The sequence below is a fragment of the Adiantum capillus-veneris genome, chromosome 7, assembly GCF_014529385.1.
Source record: "Adiantum capillus-veneris isolate H3 chromosome 7, ASM1452938v2, whole genome shotgun sequence".
In the NCBI taxonomy this organism is placed as follows: domain Eukaryota; kingdom Viridiplantae; phylum Streptophyta; class Polypodiopsida; order Polypodiales; family Pteridaceae; genus Adiantum; species Adiantum capillus-veneris.
In genome coordinates, this window is record NC_140937.1 from 147,236,936 (window position 1) to 147,264,760 (window position 27,825).

A 27,825-nucleotide genomic window follows, 5' to 3' on the forward strand; every position below is an offset into this window, starting at 1 on the left:
ACGCTTTACATACAATGTGCTTTCTGTTGGACTGTTACGAAAGCCTCGTTTAACCAAATGAGTGTCAGTTTTCTCATACCAAGCACGAGGAGATTGCTTCAACCCATACAAAGCCTTCTGACATCTGCACACTTTGTCCTCTTGTCCTTTTATGACAAAACCGCGAGGCTGCGTTACATAAACTTCCTCAAATATGTCACCATTCAAGAAAGCAGTAACAATGTCTGATTGATGTACATCCCAACCAAATGAGCTGCCAATGCACATAGAAAACGCATAGTAGTCATACGACAAGTGGGAGCAAAAGTCTCTTCACAATCTATGCCTTTTTGCTGTGCATAACCCTTTGCAACAAGTCGAGCATTATGGCGATCGATCTCACCATCCGGCTTATGTTTCAATTTGTAAATCCACTTCGTACCAATGGCCTTTTTGCCAGGAGGCAAATCACATAAAGTCCATGTGTCATTTTCTATAAGTGCATCATATTCTGATTGCATGGCAACCATCCAATTTTCTGAATTCTGTGCTTTATCAAAAGACAGAGACTCCTCAGCATCATGTAAGCTAGACACAGCCAAAGCATAACAATCTGATGCATAAGATGCATCGTGAGAGCCTGAACGAGTACGACTAGACAAAGGTGCATCCAATTTACTGTCACGCAAACTGTGCACCAGCCATTTTGGCATACCTCTAGCCTGCTCATTTTCAGCCCTTTCCTCATCAAGTACATCATGTACATCTGCATCAGTAATAGGCTGATCTGTAACATTTTCAGAAACCCCCATAGGCTGTACATTTGCCTCATTGGAAATTACATTCGTATTTCCACCACTGAAAAGAGGCAACAAAGTGTCACATAAATGTCCTGTGAGCTTACATTACTGTCTCTAGTACATCACATCAAGGGCTGAACAGAATCTTCCACAAACACTACATCCCGTGAAACCAGAATACGCTTTGGTTGCGGATGATATAACCTGTAACCTTTGCTTTCAGCACTATAACCAACAAAAATACATTTGACAGCCTTATCATCCAATTTTCTACGCTGTGTTTGTGGCACCAAAGCATTTGCAAAACAACCAAAAACACGCATGTGCTCAATAGAAGGCTTTCTATCATGCCATGCTTCATATGGTACTAGTAATAGACTTCACCTGCAGAAATAAGTTGCTCATTGATATCCTTGACACTAGCAAGGAAAGTGTCCATATCATCTTCCTTGTGCATAATCTTTGACTCCAACTCTTTACGCAGCAAAACAATTTTAGCCTCATTGCGACTTGCATAAAGACCAGCCAAAATATCCCAAGCCTGTTTTGCTGATTTTGCTGAACAAATGTGAGGAACCTGCGCATCCTTTACATCCCAACGAGGTTGTTCTGCCGTAGGCAAAACAACTCTAATAGCAACAATCCTTGCAGCAAGACCTGCAACATCCTCAACATCGCCTACATCCTCAGAACCAGGACGTACATCAATGCCCTGCACAATGTTCTAGACGCCATATAAGCCCATATACGGTAGTTGTTCATATAAGAACATGTTGCATCATATAAGCCCATATACGGTAGTTGTTCCCATCCAACCTGTCCTTAGCAGCAAACATCTTGAACACATCTGTGTTGTTGTCACCCATGGTAAATGTTGCACCTGATGTGAAAACTTCCCGAAAATAGGAGAAACGGGGCGGGAACAACACGTGCTATATAGCACAAACCTTAGAAGACTATCAGGCACCTGTTATGCAGAAAACGGCACTGACAGAAATTCTGCACAAAATGACAAAATAGCCTGTGCAGTACTGCCTGTAGTGGAAACGGAGACCGAAATGAGCCCGAATCAAAAATCAAAAAATTTTGTCGACCTGCGGACGCTTGCCAAAGCTCACTGAAATCGGAGAAAGTGAGTAGGCGTGTCCTGGAGTAGCTGGCGACTAAGCCCGGGAGGACGCAAAGCGGAGTCTCCGAGAAGAATACAATGTCCCTGTCTCTGAAACTGTCCTCAAAGGCCCCAACATCCAACCGCATAGACCCATTACAATTCCAAGTAGCTATTTTCAGTGTGGTCCCATAGGTCTCGCACCTTCATGTAGGGCGTCTCTCCATAATGATCACTCTTCCTTCTCTGTAAAAAGCTGTCTTTCCTTTTTCTCTTGCGGCCCTAATCTCTGGCATGACTTCCTGCATGTGGGTAAGCTGTGAGACGGTGAGATCGTCACCAAGGAAGATACCAGTCATTTTGAGAGTTGGCCTCCTCCTCAAAAAGTCCTTCTCAATAGAGAGGAAGCGCAATATGAGAGCTCTTCCTCTCATGTTTCCCCCGGGCCTCCTCTTGTGTGTGTCGCTTTTTCCATCCCCATTAGTACCATGAGCTCCCGTACTTCCTCATCAATTTTGTCCCGATCGTTGAGGCCGGTAACCCTCACATGCAAAGCCCTCATACGTCTTTGTTGTTCGTGCTCAAGTGTCATGTTGATGAAGGTGGGAGTGGGGATTGATACCTCCTTGCCTTTGCCCTTCTTTGCGACCGAAATCCACTTCTTCGCTTCCTCCAATTTCTTATGGGTTTTGGTAATCATATCTGTCCATGAAGACGTTTTTGCTTCCTGTTGTTTCTCCTCTTCCTTAATGGCTTGCATTTGCTCTTTGATTACCTGAAGTTCTTCTATCACTGAAGGTTGGATTTCTCCCTCTTCTACTCCACGATTGGCTCTTGCCTCGGCTAGGTCTCTCTTGAGGGCTGAAATTTGATTCTTGAGGTCTTCAATTTCAGCCCGATGCTCCATTTTCTCCACAGTTTGAAGCTCGGCCTCACTGATTTTCCATTGAAGAAAAACTGCCTTCTCCATCTTCCACTGTTCCATCTCTGTCTTGTACGCGTTCATCTCCTTTTCCATGTTTGCTAACCTCTTGCTGGTAGCCATAAAAGTTGATTTCTTCATTGCTGGTGATGCCATTGCATGCAAACCACTCAAGGGGGAGAGGCTAGAGCTCTTGAGAAGTGCTGGGTTTGCGCTCATGACCTCCCTCACAAGACGTCCACACTAAACACAGCTGTTTCCAGAACTTTCCACACTTATGCATACATTTTCTCCCGCATCAAGCATACATTTCGCATACAAATTCCCCCCTATGCAGTTTCTGTGAATTTCTGAATTTTCGAATTTCTAAATTTTCTGAATGCTCTGTGCGATGGGGAGTAAGCTGCAGATGAAGTATCGAAACCCTAGAATAGACCAGCGTGAATTGGATACCCACGTGAATTTGTTGCATACCAACTCGCGAGTTGTTTTGGCACTGTCGCAAACCCTAGAGCAGACTAGCGCGATGCCCAACTTGCGAGCTGCTTTGTTGTTGCAAACCCTAAAGCAGACCAGCGCGAGCAGGTTCTGTAGCTAGAGTGCGAGCAACAGGGGCCTACTCGTTGCCCTCGCGACCTGTTCGTTGCTTGCTCACGAGCTGCTGAAACCTGCCCGTGTCCTGCTGGGCGTGCGAAACCCTAATCCCGACGTACTGAACCTGCGCGCTCATCCCCACACACACACACACACACACACACACACACACACACAAATGAAATGAAATGTTATATTAACGTCTTCAAAAGGCCAAAGTGTCTATGAGACCTAAAAGTTACAATGTGGTGGATCTGATACAAAGTCCGAGTAACAAAAGTAACAAAATGAAATGAAAATGACAATGACAATATGACAAAATGACTAAATGACTACTATGGAATCCTAAACTCCAAGGTGTGAACTAATCAGCTAGCTGGGATAGCTAAAATCACAAGAGATCCAGCATCGGTCGCTGGCGGATCTCATCAATCTCCTCCATGGTCATTAGTCCGACTGGGCGTCGTGCATGTCGGGCCAAAGTGATCCGAATCCTCTGATGCAGCCTCCGTCGGTGCTGTGTAGTCCTTCGTAGTCGCGGGCGTCTGGATCTCCCCAGCTCGGTCACCCGGTCGATCAGTGTGCCTCTGGCGTGAGGCGGCGAGCTCTGCTGTGGTAGTAACTCCTCCGTGTGTCCAATGTCTGCTCTAAAGAAATCTGTGATCTGTCTCTGATGCTGGCTAGCCTCTCCTCTCATCAGGCTCTCTCTGTGTCTGCGTAGCTCGCGCAAAAACAAACCCAAGCATCTCTGATCCTCGTACCGCCAATAATAAGTTTTCAAAATTGAACAGACATAGCCGGTTTGCCTGAACAAAGTTGCATCCTTCGAGCTTCTTCACCAATCAATCCTTCTTACGCAGGGTTGATGGGCGTTTTAAGGGAATAAGGGCGTCAAATTCTATGGCTGAGTCCAGCGCAACAAGCAGCTAGTGTCTTCGCAGCTTGTAAATATTCAACCGTGATTTCTCACCTGGAACATCTTCTCTCCCCAGGAGGAGGTGGCCCTACAAAGAATTATATGGGATAAATTTTCAGATTTTCGGAGGAAAGAAGGCATACGAGGAAAGAGTTAGAGCTTCTCAAAAGTTCGAGTTCTTAGATCCATATTATTTTAAGATCACGATTTCAGGAACAAGAGTAAATCACATGCTATTAGAGGATAGTTCACTTTACGTAACTCAGAAAACAAAAAAAGACTCAGAGTTACATCAGAAAAATTTTCAGAAACTGCAAAATTCAAATCAGTTTTTCAAAGTTTCAGAATTTATTCCAAAAATCGCATATTGCATAATGTAGCAAGATGTATTGACATGTATGCCTGATGTGGGAGGAAATGTATGCATAATGCGGGAAAACTTGTGTGCAGAAGGGCAGACTGGATTTGATTTGATGGAGGTTATGAGCACTTCGCCAGTGATGGAGGTCATGAGCACTTCGCCAATGTGCAAGCCCCATACGAAGGCAACCTTTGTGCTTACAAACAAGCGGATAACACAAATGGAAAGGGAGATGAAAGAATGGAAAGCAGAAACGGAAGGATGGTGGAAAGAGAAGGCCAACCTTCTTCAAATGTTTCTCAACGAAAGCGCACAATGGAAGAAGGAGAAAGAGGACTTGCACGCAGAGCTACAAGGACTTAAGGCGGATTCACAAGCACTCAAAGAAGAGGTCTCAACCCTCAAGCGAGAGCTTGCTGATAGTCGAAGCAGTGGAATAGAGGAAGGGGAATTCCAACCCTCAGTGATAGAGGAAATCAAGGTCATCAGGGAGCAGGTGCGGATGATCAAAGAGGAGGAGAAACAAAATGTGGCAAAGACGTCTTCGTGGTTGGATGTGATCACGAAGACACAGAAGAAGGCGGATGAGGCCGAGAAATGGATAGAAGTCGCTAAGAAAGGGAAAGGGAAAGAAACCACATCTGTCCCCACTCCTACAATCATCAACATGACTCTAGAAGAAGAGCAGCGAAGGAAAACTAGAGCTTTGCATATACGAGTAACCGGTTTAAAAGACCGAGATGATGTAGCGAAGGAAGTCGAAGAACTTCTCCGCATGATGGGGAGTGAGGCTACTCATACAAAGGCATGGAGGGTAGGGAAGAAGACGCAAGGAAATAGGGAGACTTCGAAGGAGAGAGCTTTAATCATGCGTTTCCCATCCATAGGGGCAAAGAAGGACTTCTTGAAGAGGCGTCCTACACTTAAGAAAACGGGTATATTCCTTGCAGATGACCTCACTCTCACACAACTTGCGCATATGAGAGAGGTAATGCCAGAGATTCAAGCGGCCAGAGAGAAGGGAAAGATGGCCTTCTACAGAGATGGTCGGGTGGTGATTGTAGAGCGGCGCTCCACATGACAGTGCGAGACCTATGGGACCACACTCAAAGTTGCCACTTGGAATTGTAATGGATTTATGCGCCTTAATGTGGGTGCTTTTGAAGATAGTTTTATGGGAAGAGACATCGTCTTCTACTCTGAGACACATCAGGCCCCTGGGTAGTATATGCCTCACATTAGTGGATATAGATGGGAGACAGAGCCTGTAGACAAGAGACACGATCAGAGCATAGAGGGCGGGGCTCAGGAGGAGTGGCAGTGTTATTCAGGGAGGAGTTGCAACCATTGATACATATAGCTCGCAGGGATGAGCAAGCTAGGTATATGTGGATGAGATTGAGAGCAGAGACAAGCAGATATCTTTACATTGCTATTTGCTACTTTCCCCCGAACACGTCAGTTTATGCACCACCCAGAGGACAGTCCCCCTTCTCTATTTTGGATGATGACATTTGGGAGTTCCCTAGAGATGGTGACATCATCATTCTAGGGGACTTCAATGCTAGGACTGCCGATCATCAGACAGTATTTTATGATACTTCAGAGGAGATGCTGAGAGAGCTAGATGTTGCAGAGACGGGCCTATCCAGGCTATCACAGGATGGGGAACACACTGAGTATGGACGACACTTGATAAACATGGGGACTGCACACGGATTGGCCATCTTGAATGGCCTACAGAGATTTCCCGCTGCGGGGGGTTTTACATGCTTTCACACAGACATGGAGCCAGCACAATGGATTATATCATGGCACAATCGAGCCTCATCTCTCATATCCAGGATCTCACGGTTGGACCCAGACCTGTGGGTGTGGCAGTAGATCATGCTCTTGTGTCATTTACCATCTCTTTTTAGTTTAGTATAGCACATAGGCCACGGGCAGTAGCCCCTACTCGCTACACCTTCACACGGGAGACAGACTCTGTATACATAGATGGGATCTACAGACGCCTGTGCGCAGAGGAGCCACGGCGACCTCTGGAGGAGCTTACTACTATACTGACACAGACACTACATGGTGCAGCAGTAGAGGCATACCCACATTCCCAGCCTGAGCAGAGACGCCGTTCGGGGAGCATGCCCCAGAACAACTGGTATGATGAGGAATGCCGGGACACTAGAGCCAGACTTCAGAGGGAGGTACTTTTGGGGGACATCACTCACAGACAGTCACAGATTGACTTCCGACGCCTAGTGCGGCGGAAGAAGAGGGCATTTTTGGCTTGCCTAGAGCATGATCTATACCAGCTATTCATGAGTCAGGACTCGCGTGAGGCATGGCGGCTCTTTCATGAGCACTCCCCCCCCCCTCCCCCCCCCCTGCCATTACTTTCACAGAGGCCTGGGGCCAATACGCATCATCTCTATACACAGTTCCTGAGCAGCCCTCCCTTCCCGATCCCCCCGATCCATGCCCACACACATGTGCTTTTTTCACCGCTGAGATGGTGAGGAAGGCCATTGACAGGATGAGGACTGGGAGAGCTTATGATCATGATGGCTTAGTGGCTGAGCATTTCACGCATGCCAGAGATCTACTAGCACAGCTTCTAGCAGTTATGTTTAACCGTGCCATGTGTGAGGGCTTGCCTGATACTTGGAGCCTATCTACTATTGTAGCTATCTTCAAGTCGGGAGACCCTATGAAGCCTCGGAATTATCGCACTATCATGATTGGACACACATTGGCACGGTTGTACGCATCTATTCTTGAGCAGCAGTTGAGTAGATGGGCAGTGATGGAGGGGATACCCGCAGCCGGGCAGGCAAGGTTCAGGAGGGGTTTTTCTACTCTTGACCATATCTTGACACTTAGAGCCATCACTGAGGAGGGCAGATCGTATGGGAAACGGATCTATTGTAGCTTTGTGGATTTCCGCAAAGCATTTGACACCGTACCCAAAGCTAGATTGATGCGCAGATTACAGCAGATGGGAGTACCCACAGAACTCATTTGGGGGGTCATGGCATTGTACAGGTCAATAGTTGGGCATGTACGCACCTCAGAGGGTCTATCCACACCGGTTCACTCCACTATCGGGGTGAAGCAGGGTTGCCCGCTCTCTCCTACTCTATTTGGTATGTATGTGGATGAGGTTTCTGACTACATTGAGAGAGATGGTGATAGAGGTGCACAACTGGCAGGGACATGGATTCCACTATTGTTATATGCTGATGATGGGTTCCACTCCAGAGGGGATGCAACGTCACTTGGATGCTTTGCATAGGTTTGCCCAGGAAAGTGGTTTGTCCGTCAACCTTGGTAAAACCAAGGTCATGGTATTTAATACCATCCCATAGTGGATCAAGAGGTCATCGCCCGCATTCACATACGGCCAAGAGACAGTGGAGTATACAGATGCTTATACTTACCTTGGAGTGGTGTTTAGTGGGCCAACATTTTCACTGAGGAGGGCAGCAGAGACTAGATTCACTAGAGCCTAGGCAGCACTGGGTAGATTGGAAAGGATGTGTTCACAGGTTCAGTTCAAGAGCCTCGGACGAAGCTCTGGCTCTTTGACACTTTGGTGGCTTCTACATTGCTTTATGGAGCTGAGATTTGGGGACCTTCATTGGATCATCACGGGAGGACAGGTTGCACTGATGTATGGGGGGACATGGAGAAGCCTCTGGTCTCTATGATCTCGCGGCTCATTAGAGTCAAGGTTTCAGTACCACGTGCCATTGTCCGAGCAGAGCTGGCTGCCCCCCCACTAGTGGTTGAGGCGCTCACCAGATCTGTCTCCTTCATACACCGCGTGTGGGAACTTCCTAGAGACAGATATGCCCGCCTTGCACTTGAGTCCTCTCGACAGTTAGCCATGAAGGGAGATACAGCATGCTGGTATGGGGAGATGACATCATGGTTTCAGGCACATGGGTTCAGCATAGACAGATTGCCTCCTTTCCAGTACTCACTGGATGCACCCTCTCTGACTCTTACACAGTCCGAGATCACCAGGCTCATCCGCCAGGACCTGACTCAGCTAGACACGAGGAGGACATGGATACAGCCAGCACAGGAGCTGGGCACGAAGATGGCTTTCTACAGAGAGCATCTTTTCCATCTTACGGAGGATGGTTTTGTGACGAGGCCCAGGTACATTGACACCCACTTGTCTCATGGGGTACGATCTGCTATTGGCCAGATACGCACATCCTTACACCAGCTGCGGATCGAGACTGGGAGATACAGCGGAGTACCAGCAGCGGCCAGGACATGCCCCCTATGTGACATAGAGCCTGAGACAGAGTTGCACTACACATGCCACTGCCCCGTCTATTACGAGATACGAGGCCGCTTCCACTGCTTGTTCAGAGAGGGCTTTGGACCACTCTCCAGAGAGAGAGAGAGACAAATGAATGAAATGAAATGTAATATTAACATCTTCACAAGGCCAAAATGACCTATGAGACCCGAAGGTTACATGTGGTGAATCTAATACCAGGTGTGGGTACAAAAAGTACAAAGAACTGAAAAGAAAATAGTGGGTAGGGGTGGGATGAAAGCTGATACAAAGGGGGAAGGGGGGGGGGGGGGTTAGGTGGGTTGATACAATGGAGCTCTCTGACAATACAGACATCAATATCCAAAACGTTGTAGAGGTTCAATGTCCTCCACGGTAAGCATTATGTTGGGACGGCTCCTATGTCGCGCCAATATGGTATGACTCCTCTGTCGCAATCTGCGTCGATGTCGGGAGGGCGTCCTCAGCCATGCGTGACGGGACCGCCCCAACTCTATCGCCCGATCAAGCAGTATGCCTCTGGTGCTGCTATGTTGTGCGGGCTTCTCGAACTCCTCTGTCTGTGATTGAAAGAAATCTGTAATTTGCCGCTATTGCGGCTTCTCTCGCATTGTGCCCCTCTTCAAGAGGTCCTCTCTGTCTCTGCGAATTTCCAATAAGTATAATCAGATGCATTTGTGATTGTGGTATCTCATGACTCTAGAAAGTGGTCCAAACCCCGAAAGCGGCCTTGTATCTCATAGTATTTTGGGCAGTGACATATGTAATGTACCTCTGTCTCGGGCTCTACTGGCACACTTGACAAATCCTGGACTCAGCGGGTACTCCTCTAAATTTGCCAGTCTCGATCTCTAGCTGATGTACCAATAGCACATCGTATCCGGTGGGATAGATGAGTATCCATGTATCCTGGTCTTATCACAAAACCATCCTCCGTAAGCTAGAGAAGATGCTCTTTATAGAAAGCTATCTTCGTATCCAACTCAGGTGTAGGTTGTATCCATGTCCTCTTCGTATCCAACTGAATTAAGTCTTATCTGATGAGCCTGGTAATCTCTGCCCTAGTGAGGGAGATGGAGGGTGCATCCAGAGAGTACTGAAATGGGGGTAGCCAATCCATCCATACTAAAGCCATGTAACTGAAACGAAGATGCCATCTTTGAATACCAATATGATCTATCTCCCTGCAATGCCAGTTGTCGCGAAGACTCTACTGCTAATTGAGCATAATTGGTTTAGGGAGAGCCCAGCTGCCATGCATAAATGCAACTGATTGAGTGAGTGTCTCCACTACCAATGGAGGAGCATCAAGCTCCACCCTGACAATGTCATGTGGTACTGAGGCCTTGGCCCTAATCATCAAAGACACCAAGGCCCTCTCCATACATCTTCATCCATCAGTATTGTGAGCTCTGCTATGATGATCAACTGAGGGGCCTCATATCTCCACTTCGTATAGCATGGCCGAAGTGACCAAAGTGTCAGAGAGCCAAAGCTTTGTCCGAGGTTCGTGGAACAGAACCTGCGAACGTATCCTCTCAAGTCTCCCCAATGCTGCATAGGCTCTGGTCAAGGCTCTGGTCAATCTCGTATCCGCTGCACGTCTCAGGGAAAATACTGGACCACTGAAAACTGCCCCAAGACAAGTATAAGCATTTGCATACTCCACAGTTTCTCGACCATATGTAAAGGTGGGGGCGGACCTCCTTACCCATTGTGCCGTAGTGTTAAACACCATTACCTTCGTCTTACCAAGGTTCACAGACAATCCATTGTCCTGTGCAAATACATGCAATGCATCCAAATGACGTTGCATCCCTTTCAGAGAATCTGAAATCAACACTATATCATCAGCATATAATAGCAATGGATCCATGTCCCACTGTCCTGTACAAAGGTAAAATCCCCCAAATCAGCTCTGTGGGCACCCCCATGTCCTACAATCTACGTATGAGAGAGAGAGAGAGAGAGAGAGAGAGAGAGAGAGAGAGAGAGAGAGAGAAATGAAATGAAATATTATATTAACGTCTTCAAAAGGCCAAAGTGACCTATGAGACCAGAAAGTTACAATGTGGTGGATCTGATACAAAGTCAGAGTCAGAGTAACAAGATGACAACAATGACAAAAATGAAATGACAAATGTCACAATAAAATACTATGGAATCCTAAACTACTAGGTGTGAACAACAGCTAGCCGGGGGGGAGAGAGAGAGAGAGAGAGAGAGAGAGAGAGAGAGAGAGAGAGAGAGAGAGAGAGAGAAATGAAATGTTATATTAACGTCTTGAAAAGGCCAAAGTCACCTATGAGACCAAAAGGTTACAATGTGGTGGATCTGATACAAAGTCAGAGTAACAAAATGACAAAACAAATATACTATGGAATCCTGGGTGTGAATGGGGCAGAGCAGCTAGCTAGGGTAGCTAAATCACAAGAGATCCAGCATCGGCCGCTAGCGGATCTCATTAATCTCCTATATGGTCAGTAGTCTGACCGGGCGTCGTGCATGTCGGGCCAAAGTGATCCGAATCCTCTGATGCAGCCTCTGTCGGTGCTGTGTAGTCCTCCGCAGTCGAGGGCGTCTGGATCTCCCCAGCTCGATCGCCCGGTCGATCAGGGTGCCTCTAGTGTGAGGCGACAAGCTCTGCTGTGGTAGTAGCTCCTCCGGGTGTCCAGTGTCTGCTCTAAAGAAGTTTGTGATGTGTCTCTGAGACTGGCTAGCCTCTCCTCTCATCAGGCTCTCTCTGTGTCGACGCAGCTCGAGTAGAAACAAACCCAAGCATCTCTGATCCTCGTACTGCATGACTCTGGAGAGTGGTCCAAAGCCCTCTCTAAACAAGCAGTGGAAGCGGCCTCGTATCTCGTAGTAGACAGGGCAGTGGCATGTGTAGTGCAACTCTGTCTCTGGCTCCATGCCACACAGGGGGCATGTCCTGGCCTCTGTTGGTACCCCAATCTCGATCCGCAGCTGGTGTGAAGATGTGCGTATCTGGCCAATAGCACATCGTATCCCATGAGACAAGTGAGTGTCCATGTCTCTGGGCCTCGTCACAAAACCGTCCTCTGTAAGCTGGAGAAGATGCTCTCTATAGAAAGCCATCTTCGTGCCCAGCTCTTGTGCTAGCTGTATCCATGTCCTCCTCATGTCTAGCTGAGCCAGGTCCTGTCGGATGAGCCTAGTGATCTCGGACTGTGCGAGAGTCAGAGAGGGTGCCTCTAAGGAGTACTGGAAGGGGGGCAATCTGTCTATGCTGAACCCATGCGCCTGAAACCATGATGTCATTTCACCATACCAGCATGATGTATCTCCTTGCATGGCTAACTGTCGAGAGGACTCAAGTGCAAGGCGGGCATATCTGTCTCTGGGAAGTTCCCACATGCGGTGTATGAAGGAGACAGATCTGGTAAGTGCCTCAACTACCAGTGGGGGAGCAGCTAGCTCTGCTCGGATAATGGCACGTGGTACTGAAGCCTTTTCTCTAATGAGCCGCGAGATCATAGAGACCAGAGGCTTCTCCATGTCCCCCCACCCATCAGTGCGACCTGTCTTCCCGTGATGATCCAATGAAGGTCCCCATATCTCAGCTCCATAGAGCAATGCAGGCGCCACTAAAGTGTCAAATAGCCAGAGCTTCGTCCGAGGCTCCTGAAACTGAACCTCTGAACACATCCTCTCCAATCTGCCTAACGCTGCATGGGCTCTGGTCAGTCTAGTCTCTGCTGCTCTCTTCAGTGAAAATGTTGGTCCACTAAAAACCACTCCAAGGTAAGTGTAAGCATCTGTATACTCCACCGTCTCCAGGCCGTATGTGAATGCGGGCGCTGACCTCCTGATCCACTGTGGGGTGGTATTAAATACCATGACCTTGGTTTTACCAAGGTTGACAGACAAACCACTTTCGTGGGCAAATCTATGCAGAGCATCCAAGTGACGTTGCATCCCCTGTGGAGAGTCGGAGATCAACACAATATCATCAGCATAGAGCAATAGTGGAATCCATGTCCCTGCCAGTTGTGCACCTCTATCACCATCTCTCTCAATGTAGTCAGCAACCTCATCCACATACATACCAAATAGAGTAGGAGAGAGCGGGCAGCCCTGCCTCACACCAATAGTGGAGTGAACCGGTGCGGACAAACCCTCTGAGGTGCGTACATGCCCCACTACTGACCTGTACAAAGCCATGATCCCCCAAATGAGCTCTGTGGGTACTCCCATCTGCGCATCAATCTAGCTCTGGGTCAAGGTGGTTCCAAACGTACTGTACGTGGCGTATATGTACGTACTGTACGTTGTTCCGTACAGGAAAATTTTTTACGTACGTAAAAATACGTACTCTTGTAAAAAAACCGCAAAGTACTAAATTTTCTAGGACATTTCCAATAAAAAACAAGAGAGAAGCCAACAACTTATAGAGACATTCAAAGACATGTTTTACAAGACAACCATATACTATGTAACTATTGCAAGAGATTTGGATTTTTATTTTAAATCAGCATTGTACTGGCTTCCCACACACCCCAAACCCCAAAAAAAAAAAAAAAAAAAAAAAACGGCGTACGGATCGTTCCGTATGGTACGGATCTGTACATAACGTCCGTACGGTACGGAACGGATCAGTACGTACGTTTTGATCCAACCTTGCTCTGGGTACTATGTCAAATGCTTTGCGGAAGTCCACAAAGCTACAATAGATCCGTCTCCCATGCGATCTGCCCTCCTCAATGATGGTGGCTCTAAGTATCAAGATATGGTCAAGAGTAGAAAAGCCTCTCCTGAAACCTGCCTGCCTAGCTGCACGTATCCCTTCCCTCTCTGCCCATCTACTCAGCCGCTGCTCCATAATGGATGCGTACAACCTTGCCAATGTGTGTCCAATCATGATAGTGCGATAATTCCCAGGCTCCATACGGTCTCCTGACTTGAAGATGAGTACAATCATAGAAAGGCTCCAAGTATCAGGTAAGCCCTCACACACGGCAGGGTTGAACATAACTGCTAGAAGCTCTGCTAATAGGTCTCTGGCATGCATGAAATGCTCAGCCACTAAGCCATCATGATCATATGCTCACCCAGTCCTCATCCTGTCAGTGCCTTCCTCACCATCTCAACGGTAAAAAAAGCACATGTGGGTGGGCATGGATCGGGGGAGTCGGGGAGGGGCGGCTGTCCACAAACTGTGTAGAGAGATGATGCGTATTGAACCCAAGTCTCTATAGAGGTAACGGTAGGGGGGCGGGGGGGGTGACTGCTCATGAAAGAGCTGCCACGCCTCACGCAAGTCCTGACTCAACAATAGCTGGTAAAGATCCTGCTTTAGTCGAGCCAAAAATGCCCTTTTCTTCTGCCGCACTAGGCGTCGGAAGTCAATCTGTGACTGCATGTGAGTGATGTCTCCCAAAAGCACCTCCCTCTAAAATCTAGCTCTAGTCTCGCGGCATTCCGCATCATACAAGTTGTTCTGCGGCATGCTCCCAGAATGGCGTCTCTTCTCAGGCTGAGTGTGTGGGTATGCCTCTATTGCTGCATCATGTAATGTCTGTGTTAGTATAGTCGTAAGCTCCTCCAGAGGTCGTCCTGGCTCCTCAGTGCAAGAGCGTTTGTATATCCCATCTATGTATACAGAGTCCGTCTCCCGCGTGAAGGTGTAGCGAGTAGGTGCAGTTGCCCGTGGCCTGTGTGCTACACTGAACTGGAAAGAGATGGTCAAGGACACAAGAGCATGATCCACTGCCACACCAACAAGTCTGGGCCCAACAGTGAGATCCTGGATACTAGAGATGAGGCTCGGCTGTGCCATGACAGAATCCACTGTGCTGGCTCCATGTCTATGTGGAAAGCATGTGAAACCTCACGGAGCGGGAAATCTCTGTAGGCCACTCAAGATGGCCAATCCATGTGCAGTCCCCATGTCTATCAAGTGCCCTCCATACTCAGTATATTCCCCATCCTGCGATAGTCTAGATAGGCTTTTCTCCACAGCATCCAACTCTCTCAGCATCTCCTCTGAGGTATCATAAAACACTGTCTGATGATGGGCAGTCCTAGCATTGAAGTCCCCTAAAATGATAATGTCACCATCTCTAGAGAACTCCCATATGTCATCATCCAAGATAGAAAAGGGGGACTGTCCTTTAGATGGTGCATATACTGACGTACTCGGGGGAAAGTAGCAAATAGCAATGTAAAGATATCTGAATGTCTCTTCTCTCAATCTCACCCACATGTACCTAGCTTGCTCATCCCTGCGAGCTATATGTATCAATGGCTGCAACTCCTCCCTGAATAATATTGCCGCTCCTCCCGAGCCTCGCCCTCTGTGCTCTGATCGTGTCTCCTGTCTACAGGCTGTCTCCCGTCTGTATCCACTAATGTGAGGCATAGACTGCCCAGGGGCCTGATGTGTCTCAGAGTAGAAGATGATGTCTCTCCCGGAAAAACTCTCCTCAAAAGCACCTACATCAAGATGCATAGATCCATTACAATTCCAGGTAGCAACTTTCAGTGCAGTCCCATAGGCCTCACACCGTCATGTGGAGCGTCGCTCCAATATCACCACTCTTCCATCTCGGTAAAAGGCAATCTTGCCTTTTTCCCTTGCCGCTCTAATGTCTGGCATTACCTCCTGCATATAAGTGGTCTGGGAGAGGGTAAGGTCATCCCCGAGAAAGATACCTGTTTTCTTAAGAGTTGGTCTTTTCTTCAAAAAGTCTTTCTTTGCTTCCATGGAGGGAAAACGAAGGATGAGTGCCCTTTCTTTCGAGGTTTCCCCATTGCTCCCATTTTTCTTGTTGTTGCCCACTCTCCAGGCTCTTGAGTGCATCGGCTCATGAACCCCCATCAGAGCCATGAGTTCTTTTACCTCTTCGTCTACATTATTTTTGTCTTTTAAGACCGCAAATTCTCACATGTAGAGAGTGCACACGTCGTCTTTGCTCCTCTTCTAGGGTCAAGTTGATAATGGTGGGTGTCGGCGTTTTTCCTTGATTTTCCCTTTCTTGACCACGTTAATCCATTTATGGGCTTCCTCTGCCTTCTGCTGAGCCTTTGTAATAACGTCCACCCAGGAAGTCGTCATCTCTTTTTGTTGCTCTTCCCCCTCTTTGATGGCTCGCACTTGCTCTCTGATTGAGTTTAGTTCTTCTAATACTGAGGGTTGCAGTTCTCCATCTTCAAGTGTGTTTCGTGATTGTGCCTCTGCGAGCGCCTTCTCGAGTGACGCAATCTCTTTGTCTTCGGTAGACACACGATCTTCGAGCATTATTATTTTGCCTAGCAGGTTGCGGTTGATTTTGTTAATAGTTTCTGTCATTTCTTCTTTACATTTTTGAACTGCATCTTCTAAAGCATCAGGTTTATAATTCTGCTTCCTCATGCTTTGTCGTCGCCAAAAGCAAGGGGATTGCGGTGGTAAAAAGGGACCACACTATATGCACAAGCACTTCCGCATTATGCATACATGCTTACCCACATCAAGCATACATTCGCACTCTTTGCACTTTCAAATTGTCAATTTCTAAGAGAGAGAGGCATCTTGGTGGACGGAACTTCTATGTGCATGGCATTCTAACATTCCTTTTTAACACAAGGTGTTTTTTTGGCGAGTCATGGTGAGGGTACCCCTTTCACCTTTGGCCACAAGCCTTAAGCAGCAAAAACTATCCAATGGGTACTATGGAATCCTAAACTACTAGGTGTGAACAGCAGCTAGCTGAGAGAGAGAGAGAGAGAGAGAGAGAGAGAGAGAGAGAGAGAGAGAGAGAGAGAGAGAGAGAGAGAGAGAGAGAGAGAGAGAGAAATGAAATGAAATGAAATGTTATATTAACGTCTTCAAAAGGCCATAATGACCTATGAGACCCGAAAGTTACAAAGTGGTGGATCTGATACAAAGTCAGAGTAACAAGATAACCTAACAGTACAAAACAAAGATATATACTATGGGATCCTAAGTTGGTTGATGTGTGTCAAGCAAAAACTAAGCAGAAAAATGGGCGGCTTGTTGGGATAGCTGAATCATAAGAGATCTAGCATCGGTCGTTGGCGAATCTCATCAATTTCCTCCATGGTTAGTAGTCTGACCGGGTGTCATGCATGCCTGGCCAACGTGCTCCGAATTTTCTGTCGTAGCCTCCGTCGATGCTGTGTAGTTCTTCGCAATCTCGCGGGTGCCTGGATTTCCTCAGTTCAATCGCTCGGTCAATCAGTGTGCCTCTGTTGTGACACGAGGGGGAGCTCTGCTGTGCGGGTGGCTCTTGCGGCTGTCCCGTGTCTGCTCTGAAGAAGTCTGTGATCCGTCTTTGAGACTGGCTAGCCTCGCCATTCATCAAGCTATCTCTATGTCTGCGCAGCTCGAGCAAGAACAAACCCAGATATCTCTGATCTTCGTATCCCTCTCTGAACAAGCAATGGAAGCGGCCTCGTATCTCGTAGTAGACGGGGCAACGGCATGTATAGTGTAGCTCTGTCTCAGGTTCCATGTTACACAAGGGGCATGTCCTGTCCTCTGTTGGTACTCCGTTGTATCTCCCAGTCTCAATCCGCAACTGGTGAGAAGATGTGCGTAACTGGCCAATAGCACATCGTATCCCATGAGACAAGTGGATATCCATGTATTTGGGTCTCGCCACAAAACCATCTTCCGTAAGCTGGAGGAGGTGGTCTCTGTAGAAAGCCATCTTCGTGCCCAGTTCCTGTGCTGGTTGTATCCATGTCCTCCTGGTGTCTAGCTGGGTCAGGTCTTGGCGGATGAGCTTGGTGATCTCTGACTGTGTAAGAGTGAGAGATGGTGCATCCACTGAGTAATGGAATGGTGGCAACCTGTCTATGTTGAACCCATGTGCCTGAAACCATGATCTCATCTCCCCATACCAGCATGTTGTATCTCCTTGTATGGCTAATTGTCGAGAGGATTCAAGTGCTATGCGAGCATATCTGTCTCTAGGAAGTGCCCATGTGCGGTTTATGAAGGAGACTGATCTGGTGAGCGCCTCCACCATAAGTGGGGGGGCCGCTAGCTCTGCTCGAATATTGGCTCGTGGTACTGATGCCTTGGCTCTAATGAGCCTCGAGATCATAGAGACGAGAGGTTTCTCCATGTTCCCCCATCCGTCTGAGCGACCCAGCCTCCCGTGGTGATCCAGTGAAGGTCCCCATATCTTGGTTCCATAGAGAAATGCTGAAGCCACCAAGGTGTCAAAGAGCCAGAGCTTCGTCCGAGGCTCCTAAAATTGAACCTTCGAACACATCCTCTCCAATCTCCCCAAAGCTGCGTGGGCTCTAGTAAGTCTGGTCTCTGCTGCTCTTCTGAGTGAGAATGCAGGTCCGTGTACTCCACAGTAAGTGTAAGCGTCTGTGTACTCCACAGTCTCCTGGCCGTATGTGAATGTAGGTGCTAACCTCCCGATCCTCTGTGGGGTGGTATTAAACACCATAACCTTGGTTTTACCCAGGTTGACAGACAAACCACTTTCGTGGGCAAACGTATGCAAAGCATCCAATTGACGTTGCATTCCCTCTGGGGATTCGGAGATCAACACTATGTCATCAGCATATAACAGAAGTGGAATCCATGTCCCTGCCAACTGAGCGCCTTTATCCCCATCGCTGTCAATGTAGTCAGAAACCTCATCCACATACATACCGAAAAGAGTAGGAGAGAGCAGGCAGCCCTGCTTCACCCCAATAGTGGAGTGAACCGGTGTAGAAAGTCCCTCCGGGGTGCGTACATGCCCTACTACTGATCTGTACAATGCCATGATCGCCCAAATGAGTTCTGTGGGTACTCCCATTTCCTGTAGTCTGCGCATCAGTCTAGCTCTGGGTAGCGTTTCGAAAGCTTTGCGGAAGTCCACAAAGCTACAATAGATCCGTCTCCCATGAGATCTGCCTTCTTCGATGATGGCCCTGCGTGTTAGGATATGGTCAAGAGTAGAGAAGCCTCTCCTGAATCGTGCCTGCCCAGTTGCACGTATTCCTTCCCTCTCTGCCCATCTACTCAGCTGTTGCTCCAGAATGGATGCATACAACCGTGCCAGTGTGTGCCCAATCATAATAGTGCGATAATTCCCAGGCTCCATAGAGTCTCCTGATTTGAAGATAGGTACGATCGTAGATAGGCTCCAAGTGTCTGGTAGGCCCTCACACATGGCTCGGTTAAACATAACTGCTAGAAGCTCTGCTAGTAGGTCTTTGGCATGCATGAGATGCTCAACGACTAGGCCATCATGATCATATGCTCTCCCAGTCTTCATCCTGCCGATAGCTTTCTTCACCATCTCAGTGGTGAAAAAGACACATGCGTGTGGGCATGGATCAGGGGGGTTGGGGAGGGGCGTAAACTGATGTACTCGGGGGAAAGTAGCAAATAGCTAGAAAGAGGTATCTGCCTGTCTCTGCTTTCAGTCTCACCCACATGTACCTAGCCTGCTCGTCCCTGCGGGCTACATGTATCAGTGGATGCAGATCCTCTCTAAATAACACTGCCACTCCCCCCGAGCCCCGCCCTTTGTGCTCTGAGCATGTCTCCTATATGTAGGCTGTCTCCCACCTGTATCCACTCATGTGAGGCATGGATTGCCCAAGGGCCTGGTGTGTCTCAGAGTAAAAGATGATGTCTCTTCCAGTAAAGCTATTCTCAAAGGCACCCACATCAAGACCATAGATCCATTGCAGTTCCAGGCTGCTACTTTGAGTGTGGTCCCATAGGTCTCGCACCGTCATGTGGAGCGTCGCTCTAGTATTACCAGAGAGAGAGAGAGAGAGAGAGAGAGAGAGAGAGAGAGAGAGAGAGAGAGAGAGAGAGAGAGAGGCATCTTGGTGGACGGAACTTCTATGTGCATGGCATTCTTACATTCCTTTTTGAGACAAGGTGTTTCTTTGGCGAGTCATGGTGGGGGTACCCCTTTCACCTTTGGCCACAAGCCTTAAGCAGCAAAAACTATCCAATGGGTAATGTTTTGTTTTCTTTTTGACAGATGTCTAGAGAGTAGTCAACATCAATTCATTTACAACCCGGTGGCTTGTCAATTATGGACATTAATTTCTTCGTTCAAGCATGCATAATAGGATGCAATGTATCCTCTGAACACCAGATTTTGGCTATGAAAACTCTGTAGGAAATGAGGTAAATGTTGTGATTTTTGCTTTCTTTTGATGAATAGGCCTCTTGGAATAACTGGATCCTGTGGAATGCTTTTATGTTTGATTCCCAATCTCGGGTGTCAGGTCATATTAGATGCATGTGTGGTCTTTTGTTTGAGAGTCAGTTTAGCGACGTCTTGGGGAAGTTGGTTTGGTCAGAGAGATATGCACCTTGGTTTCTTCCCTTGGGGTTTGTGGTCGACAACACATGGGTCCCTCTTGCCTCGCATATAATAATTTTCTGCCGTAGATCTGCATCCTTTTTTTGAGATAGAACATCCAGATAGATTAGAGTGGATGCGGATGATTTTGGAGGCACAGCCCAAGTCTTTTACAATCCCTTGGTTTCTATAAGCTGATACGGAGGTTTCTTACAATGGATACTTTATATCAGTCAGACAACTAGCACTGATCATGTAGGTTTTGCTACTATCACTAGAGGCGCAGAGGCGGACAGAGTTTTTGACAGATTTGTGTAGGTTTCCCACAACCAGAGAGCTTCATCATCATTCTTGATTAGAGTATCTTATCCCTTGTTGTATCATGTGCTTTGTATGGGATTTTCCCCCGTCATTTCATTGCATCTCTCAAGGTTTTCCCGCATTTTTTTTATATGGACCTATGGTCAATTTCTTGTAAAACCTATGGTCAATTTTTATGTATTGCAAAGGGTTTTCCCACATTTCTTGTATATGAATCCATGATCAACTTCTATGTACTGCAAAGGGTCAGAAGCCCCACTTTTTACTCAGAGAGAGAGAGAGAGAGAGAGAGAGAGAGAGAGAGAGAGAGAGACAGAGGCATCTTGGTGATCCTTTGCAGCACAATTTTTATGTACTGCAGAGGGTCACAAGCCCCACTCTTGCTCACAGAGAGAGAGAGAGAGAGAGAGAGAGAGAGAGAGAGAGAGAGGCATCTTGGTGGAGGGAACTTCCATGTCCATGGCATTTTAAGATTCCTTTTCAAGGCAAAGTGTTTCTTTGGCGAGTCATGGTGGGGGCACCCCTTTCACCTTTGGCCACCAGCCTTAAGCAGCAGAAATTATCCAATGGGTTTTTTTTTTTTTTTTCTGACAGATATGTCTAGAGACTAGTCAACATCGATTCATATAAACACTGGATTTTTGGCTATGAAAAGTCTGTAGGAAATGAGGTAAATGTTGTGGATTTTGCTTTCTTTTGGTGGATAGGACTTTTGGAATAATTGGATCATGCGGAATGCTTTTATGTTTGATACCCAATCTAGGGTGATAGGTCATATTAGATGCATTCGATGGTCTTTTTCTTGGTGGATGTCTTTGCTGATCGATGCACAGATCATTCGCACAAAGAATTGTTTCTTCAATTGCTGTACGTCATTCTCTTGGTATATTTGTCTCAAGTATCAGAGAGTTCAAGTGGCTTTGTATAAGTTTTGTGAGTAGCCATGTCTGCTACATCTTGTAGTCTTCTAGGTTGAGTTGATTTGATCAATAAACCGTTGAGGGGGGGGAGGGAGACAGAGAGAGAGAGTTGCTTCATTGCAATCTGCATCCGCCCCATCCCACTCTGTTTGCTTCTGCATGAGCAGCCGTTGCAAACACTACCCTGCCCGTCTTATTGTTTTTTCGTCCTGTGGCTAGCAGCCTGCTGTGATTAGGCAGGGGTCCCATTTAAGATGCCTTGATGCTTTGGGTTGCTGCCTGTGCAGCCCCTTCGCTGCATCAGCGACCAAAGCATACTTCCCCACTCCGCATACCACATCTCTAGCGAGGGTCAGGCGAGGGGGGGGAGGGAGACAGAGAGAGAGAGAGTTGCTTCATTGCAATCTGCATCCGCCCCATCCCACTCTGTTTGCTTCTGCATGAGCAGCCCTTGCAAACGCTACCCTGCCCGTCTTATTGTTTTTTCGTCCTTTGGCTAGCAGCCTGCTGTGATTAGGCAGGGGTCCCATTTAAGATGCCTTGATGCTTTGGGTTGCTGCCTGTGCAGCCCCTTCGCTGCATCGGCGACCAAAGCATACTTCCCCTCTCCGCATACCACATCTCTAGCGAGGGTCAGGCACACCAGGACTTTAGGGAGGCTTGAGATTGTTGTTGATGAAGTAGGGAAGAAAAGGTGCAGCAGAGTTTGCCAAGGAGATCATTGGTGTGCAGTTGGTGATCAGCTGTGGGGCAAATGTGAGGCTTTTCGTGATCCCGTAGTACTCCATCATCGTGATCTACTTGGTGGACTCCAAACTCTGCTACATCTTCGATAGATTTAAAGTTTGCCTTGGCCCCATTATCAAATAATATTAAGGCCTCTTGATCTGTGATCTTTCCCCATGCTTTGCATAACTCCATAGAGTCATCTTCTGGGTGAACTCCAAGCATGTCAGGTACCAGGCGGTCGTTTTGGCTTTCTTGCCTCAACGTTAATTAGCAGCCTTTAAAGTCTCTGGCTTGTCTTCGGTCTCTCACCCTAAAGATTTATACCCTACCTCTCCACATGTGAAGCACTTGCCTTGCTTGAACCACTTCCATCTTCTCCTCAGCGTTTCTTGTATCCTTGCTGAATTTGTCTTCCTTTTTTAGAACTTCGAATTCTTCTTGGTGTCCTGCTTTTACTCCTGGTCCTTGTTCTTGGACTGCTCTTTGGTCTTTTTCTTGCCAAGAGTCACTCTTTTCCACAAGGAGATTGTACCCGTCCTGAGCTTCAGCCATCATTTTCTGAATGCTTGTGACCTTTTGCTTTAGATGTACTCCCCATGGTCCTCGTCTTCATTGCATATACTCTTATCTCATGCCTGCATGTACAGATTTTGGTCCTTCCTCGGGGATTGGTGAATAACCTGCCATATACTCTACTTCAGACTTGTTTGTGTTGCACCTTGCATCTAGATGAGACTATTACCCCCTGCCTCTGGGCTTGCGCACATGCACAAATGGTGTGGTGTGCAATTTGTGTCGTGCTTTGTCCGGTGGGTGTTTGCACAGGCTTTGCCTCTTGCCGTTCGGTTTGCTGGCTTTATAGTTTCCGGATTTTCACATTATTTTTCAGGGCAATTGCTAATTTGAGTTGTTGGTTTTTTTCCGATGATTTTTTTTTATAAAAAAATTCGGACCCTCTTTTTGAAGTTGCAAATGACTGGACATAGCGTGGGCAGTGTGAAGTAGGCACCTAAAAGTGGCAAAACAGAAAATTACAACATGCTGAAATTGACCTGCAGCTCACTGGAAAGCTTTCATACCGCAAGGGAAAGTGTCCTTGACGTGTACTTTTGACCTACAGGGATATTTGCGCCATTAAGTTGGCGAAATTGGGTCAAAAACTTGCAATTACAGGCATGGACAGCTTGGTGAGGGCTAGGTGCAAAAGTTCGGATCGTTTATTTGCCGGGGGAGCCTCGGGAAAGCATTGGGTGCTTGTCAGGGTGGTCTCGCTCGATCACGTATGTTTTGTCCACGTACGAAGACGTACGGTACTCATCGAACTCGAAAATTTTATGTCGTACGACATGGTTACGTACGTTCAAAAATAAAAACACGCAATTATGAACCCTAGATTTTACACTCAGGACAAATAGACAATTGATTATCACATTGGACAAGAATGCAACTTGCAAGTGCCAAGTGCCGACACTCAAGAGTTGAGAATCAAGACATTGAGACACAATGGGTATGAACTGCGATTCGCATTACATATGTCATAAATCAAAAAGCTAAGTTGAGATTTGATAATCGAGATGATACAAAAAAGTAGGCCTTTTAAGCCTCAATCGTGCAAAAAGTGGAAGCAGAGTTAAAAAAGATATGAGAGACACTAAAGTCTAAGAGCTTTCTCCGCTCTCATCATCATCATCATCTTCCTCTTGTGAGCTATGCTCATCGATGTCATCTTCATCCTCACATGAATAGGATTGTGGTGTGTCATAATCTCCCTCACTAAGGAGATTTCCCTCCTCGTCATATTCCGGCTCTCTAGGGTCCATAGTGTTGGATCTACGAATAGGCACATCCTCCAAAACAGAGGCCGTCACAATGGAGCCGCTTCCCGAGCCTCGCCGCACATAGGTTGTAGGAGTAGTAGCCTCCATCTCACGCCCACGGCCACAAGCATGGGAAGCTCTTGCACCTCTACCTCTTGTAGCCGAAGGGACTCCACGCACAATGACCCTCTTGCGTGATCGTGTGCGAGAAACCCGTCGGTCAATCTCCTCTAGCTCCAAGTAGAGCTCGCGGAAAATTTGCTCCTCCGTCATATCACGCTCTTTGTTGACACTTTTGAGAGTATCAATTGAGAGCTTGCAATCATCAACATTGACCTATTTGACAAGTTTTACAAAAGTTCAAGAGTCAAGACTCAAGATAAAGTTAGCACATGTGAATTGGAATGCAAAGCCATTGCCCATATGAGTCAAGAAGCAAGTGTGTAGAAAGAGGGTTTACTTGTCTAGCCATAGGCATCTCATGGATGGAGCGCAACATTCGGAGATTGGAGCGACAATAGATGAGCCGCTCCAATTGCTTTGTTGTTGACAGTTTGTTGCGAATTTTGGTGTGGATAAGCGAGTATGCGGACCAATTTCGCTCGCATGCACCGGATACTACACATTGCACAATGCACATTGCACAAGAAGAGGGGACAACTTAAACTCTCACCTCTTCTATTGCCGCCTTGATGTGCTTGTAGATGAATTTTCCCGTGACCTTCTTGCCTCTTGCTCCCGCATCAACCGCTCTCAAGAAGTAGGTGCTAAGACGGCATGACACGAGTATGTTAATGATGCCCCTCTTCTTACAATCACTCCACCCATCGGAGAGAATGGAGCACCCATATTTTGCCCATCCGGCTCGCACGGGCTCAAGGGATTTGTCGATTCTTGTCCGCTCTTCGTCGATCTTCTTGGTGCGCATGTCCGCATAGGATGGACCCGTCCACCCCTCACATGGACCGACGGCCGCAATAGCTTTCACCATCCTCTTCCACCGCTCTAGTCGAAGGATGTTGAAAGCAAGATTACACTCAATGATGGTGCGTGCAATCTCAATGTTCGCAAGCCTTTGTCTCTCTTTGAGGAAAGACAATGGACCGGAGCTCAAACCCACCGATTGCGAGAGAGAGAGAGAGAGAGAGAGAGAGAGAGAGAGAGAGAGAGAGAGAGAGAGGCTTGCCTTGCTTGTTTTGGAGGACGACCACTAGCACTTGCCGATGCCTTCTTCTTATTGGTAGCCATTGAGCTTGCTGTCGCGTCACCGCTTGCAATGGAGGTAGAGGAAGAAGGGCCGCTTGTAGTTGTATCCTCCTCCGAGTCGGTAACATCAATGTAGGGCGCCACTATCTCCTCTTGGGCTCTCTTCATCCCCACCTTGCACCTTTTCAAAGGGAGATGCTTCCCCTTGCACTCTTCCAAAATGTCGTCGGGTATATTGGGACATGGACCGTCTTCACCTCCCATCTTCGTCAAGTGGATGATGAGTCGACTGGAGGAGGAGGTCATGATCTTGGGACAATACTTGCATGTCCACCTACAAACGTTTCGTTTATCCCTCACTCTCTCATAGAAACGGCAATGCTTTTCAAAAGCTTCATGAAGAGGGGGAGGCATGATAGAACACTTGAAAGTTGAGAGATTTAGAGCTTGAGAGTTAAAACTTGAGAGGGTTACGCAATGGAGAGCTTGAGATTTGTTGATAATGGAGAGAGGAGGTGTGAGAGAGGAAGACTCAACAGGAAAGCTTTATGGAGGAATGCCAATGGAGAGCTATGAGGGAGGAATGGAGAGCTTGAGAGCTATGGAGGAATGCTTCATGGAGGAATGGAGAGCTTGAGAGCTTGAGAATGACTCATGAGGTTGAGCCTTCAGTTGGAACAGAATGGAGAAGAAGAGAAAGAGGGCATCCTTATATAGATTTAGAGTGTAGACACTTGCCCTTGAACACAAGAGAGAGAGAGAGAGAGAGAGAGAGAGAGAGAGAAGCCTAGGCCCTAATGGAATCCAAGGTAAAGGACCAAAGCAATGAGAGAGAGGGAGAGGAAGAGAGAGGAGCTAATGGAATTTAAAGCAATGTGAGAGAGAGAGAGAGAGAGAGAGAGAGAGAGAGAGAGAGAGGAGCTCATGGAATCCAAAGCAATGCTCATGGCATGTGGGAGGTGGGGAGGGGGATCCTAGGAGGGATCCTATGCCAAAAAGTCACGTAAAATCCTCACAAACAAAAGCGCAGTCAACGGTTTTAAAACCGGTCAAACGGACTAAAAAGGGCCGGACGGAGCGGACCCCACTACCGGACAGAACGAAACCGGACGGGACGGGACATTACGTCCGACGGGCGAGAACAACACCAGTGCTTGTACAAGACAATTTAGAGAGATTTCCCGCGAGAAATATCGTATAATTCAAGGGGCAAGTCACCCTACAGGTGCGAGAGCTGGAGGGCTACCCACAAAAGTGACCTGGACACGGATCGGAGCGCAAAACAAAGAATTTAGCGAGCTGCAATTTCTCGCCAGGTTTTGGAGAGAGCTCTAGAGTGCGTGGAAAGTTTATGTTTGCTTGGGATTTTGTCCGTGGAGCTTTCTACTATGGTTATGTTACCAAAATCACGTTGGAGTAGAGGAATTTCAGCCCGATAAAAGTGGGACATCTTGTGGAAGTTAACAGGTTTTTCTCAAGTATAATAAGACTAAAGAAATACCGAAAGGGGCGCCAGTCTTTGGGGCCAACAGGGTATCGTTGTATGCTTGGTAGCGCTCTAGCTGCCAGGTTGAGGTTTGTCTTGAAATGTTGAATTCCAATCACAGGCTTATTCGTGAAGTTCCTTTGTGTCGTAAAGTTAAAGTAAAGAATTTCGGGTGAAAGCCAAAGCCTATCGCCCCACAGGCCGGTTTCATGTTTCGATTGCCGGGACATCAATCACTTTTTCCTCAAAAAGTGATCCTCGGTTGTTTTGGGTAAAGACGCAGAGTACAGAAACTTGGAATTACACTATGACTGACAAGATGAATGACACCAAGGAAGAGGGTTTCTGTTTACAGGACAGACAGGAAATTCCGCATGTACGCCCTGCCAAAAAGTGGTCAATTAGGGCTGATGTTCTGCTGCATTATTAGTATGAACCAAGATGAGATAGGGAGAGGTCTCACGGTGGTAGATTGGCCACTAGATCTCTTGCGGGAGTGATGTGGGTCTGCAAGGTGATACGTTGCTTGCCGATTCTCTGAGGCGATTGCTTGGATTCTTTGACGCATCGGTAAATCATCTTCAAATTTGAGCTTTCTTGGTCGTGGGTGGTACGTCATAGTGTTGTGGAATTATGCTCGCCTGCGGAGGCAAGAGCCTTTAGCACACGTAAAAGTTAAAGGACGATTGCAAAGATGCTACTTGGTGAAGTTCAAGAACTATCCACCTATGGATGCAAAGTGAATCGAAGAGCATAAACTGTCAGTGTCACCAAATGTATTGTAGCTTTACCTTGAGGCCTTTGGGTTACAGCCTATGTATGCCCCAATCCAACGTCTGCATAGACGGGGTAATGATAGTGTCACAAAAGTACGCAAGCGTAAACTGACTTTTAATTGTACTTCAAATACTCAAGAGAGAGGGAGAGAGAGCTTGACACTTCATTAGGGACCAGAAGATGGGTTGGTCCCCCCTTCCATATGGGTTGGTCCCCCCTTCCATAAAGAGATTATCTTTATTACTAAGGGAGAATCTTTACCAGCACAAGAAAGGGG

At 47.3% G+C, this 27,825-nt stretch overlaps 2 protein-coding genes across 29 annotated transcripts in view; one reads left to right on the forward strand and one right to left on the reverse strand.

Annotated features, from left to right (window-relative positions):
* Positions 1-27,825, reverse strand: part of LOC147454777 (myosin-11-like) — a 167,389-nt gene that overhangs the window by 15,942 nt on the left and 123,622 nt on the right. The window lies entirely within an intron of this gene.
* LOC147454778 (uncharacterized) overlaps positions 1-27,825 on the forward strand; it is a 162,973-nt gene that overhangs the window by 15,745 nt on the left and 119,403 nt on the right. For 4 of the 22 annotated variants that reach the window (XR_015188684.1, XR_015188676.1, XR_015188681.1 and 1 more), the window contains exons 3-4: positions 19,966-20,114; positions 21,208-21,283. The exons of 4 other annotated variants lie outside the window; for them this stretch is intronic. Coding sequence is in view for 1 of the 18 variants with exons in the window: in XM_086516616.1 (XP_086372742.1) it covers positions 4,793-5,761 (969 nt within the window). In the remaining 17 variants the exon portion in view is untranslated. Of the gene's footprint in view, positions 1-4,769; positions 7,018-19,965; positions 20,115-20,215; positions 20,231-21,207; positions 21,284-21,376; positions 21,481-27,825 lie in introns of those variants that run through there. 14 more of the 22 variants (XR_015188693.1, XR_015188689.1, XR_015188690.1 and 11 more) reach the window with 7 other exon arrangements.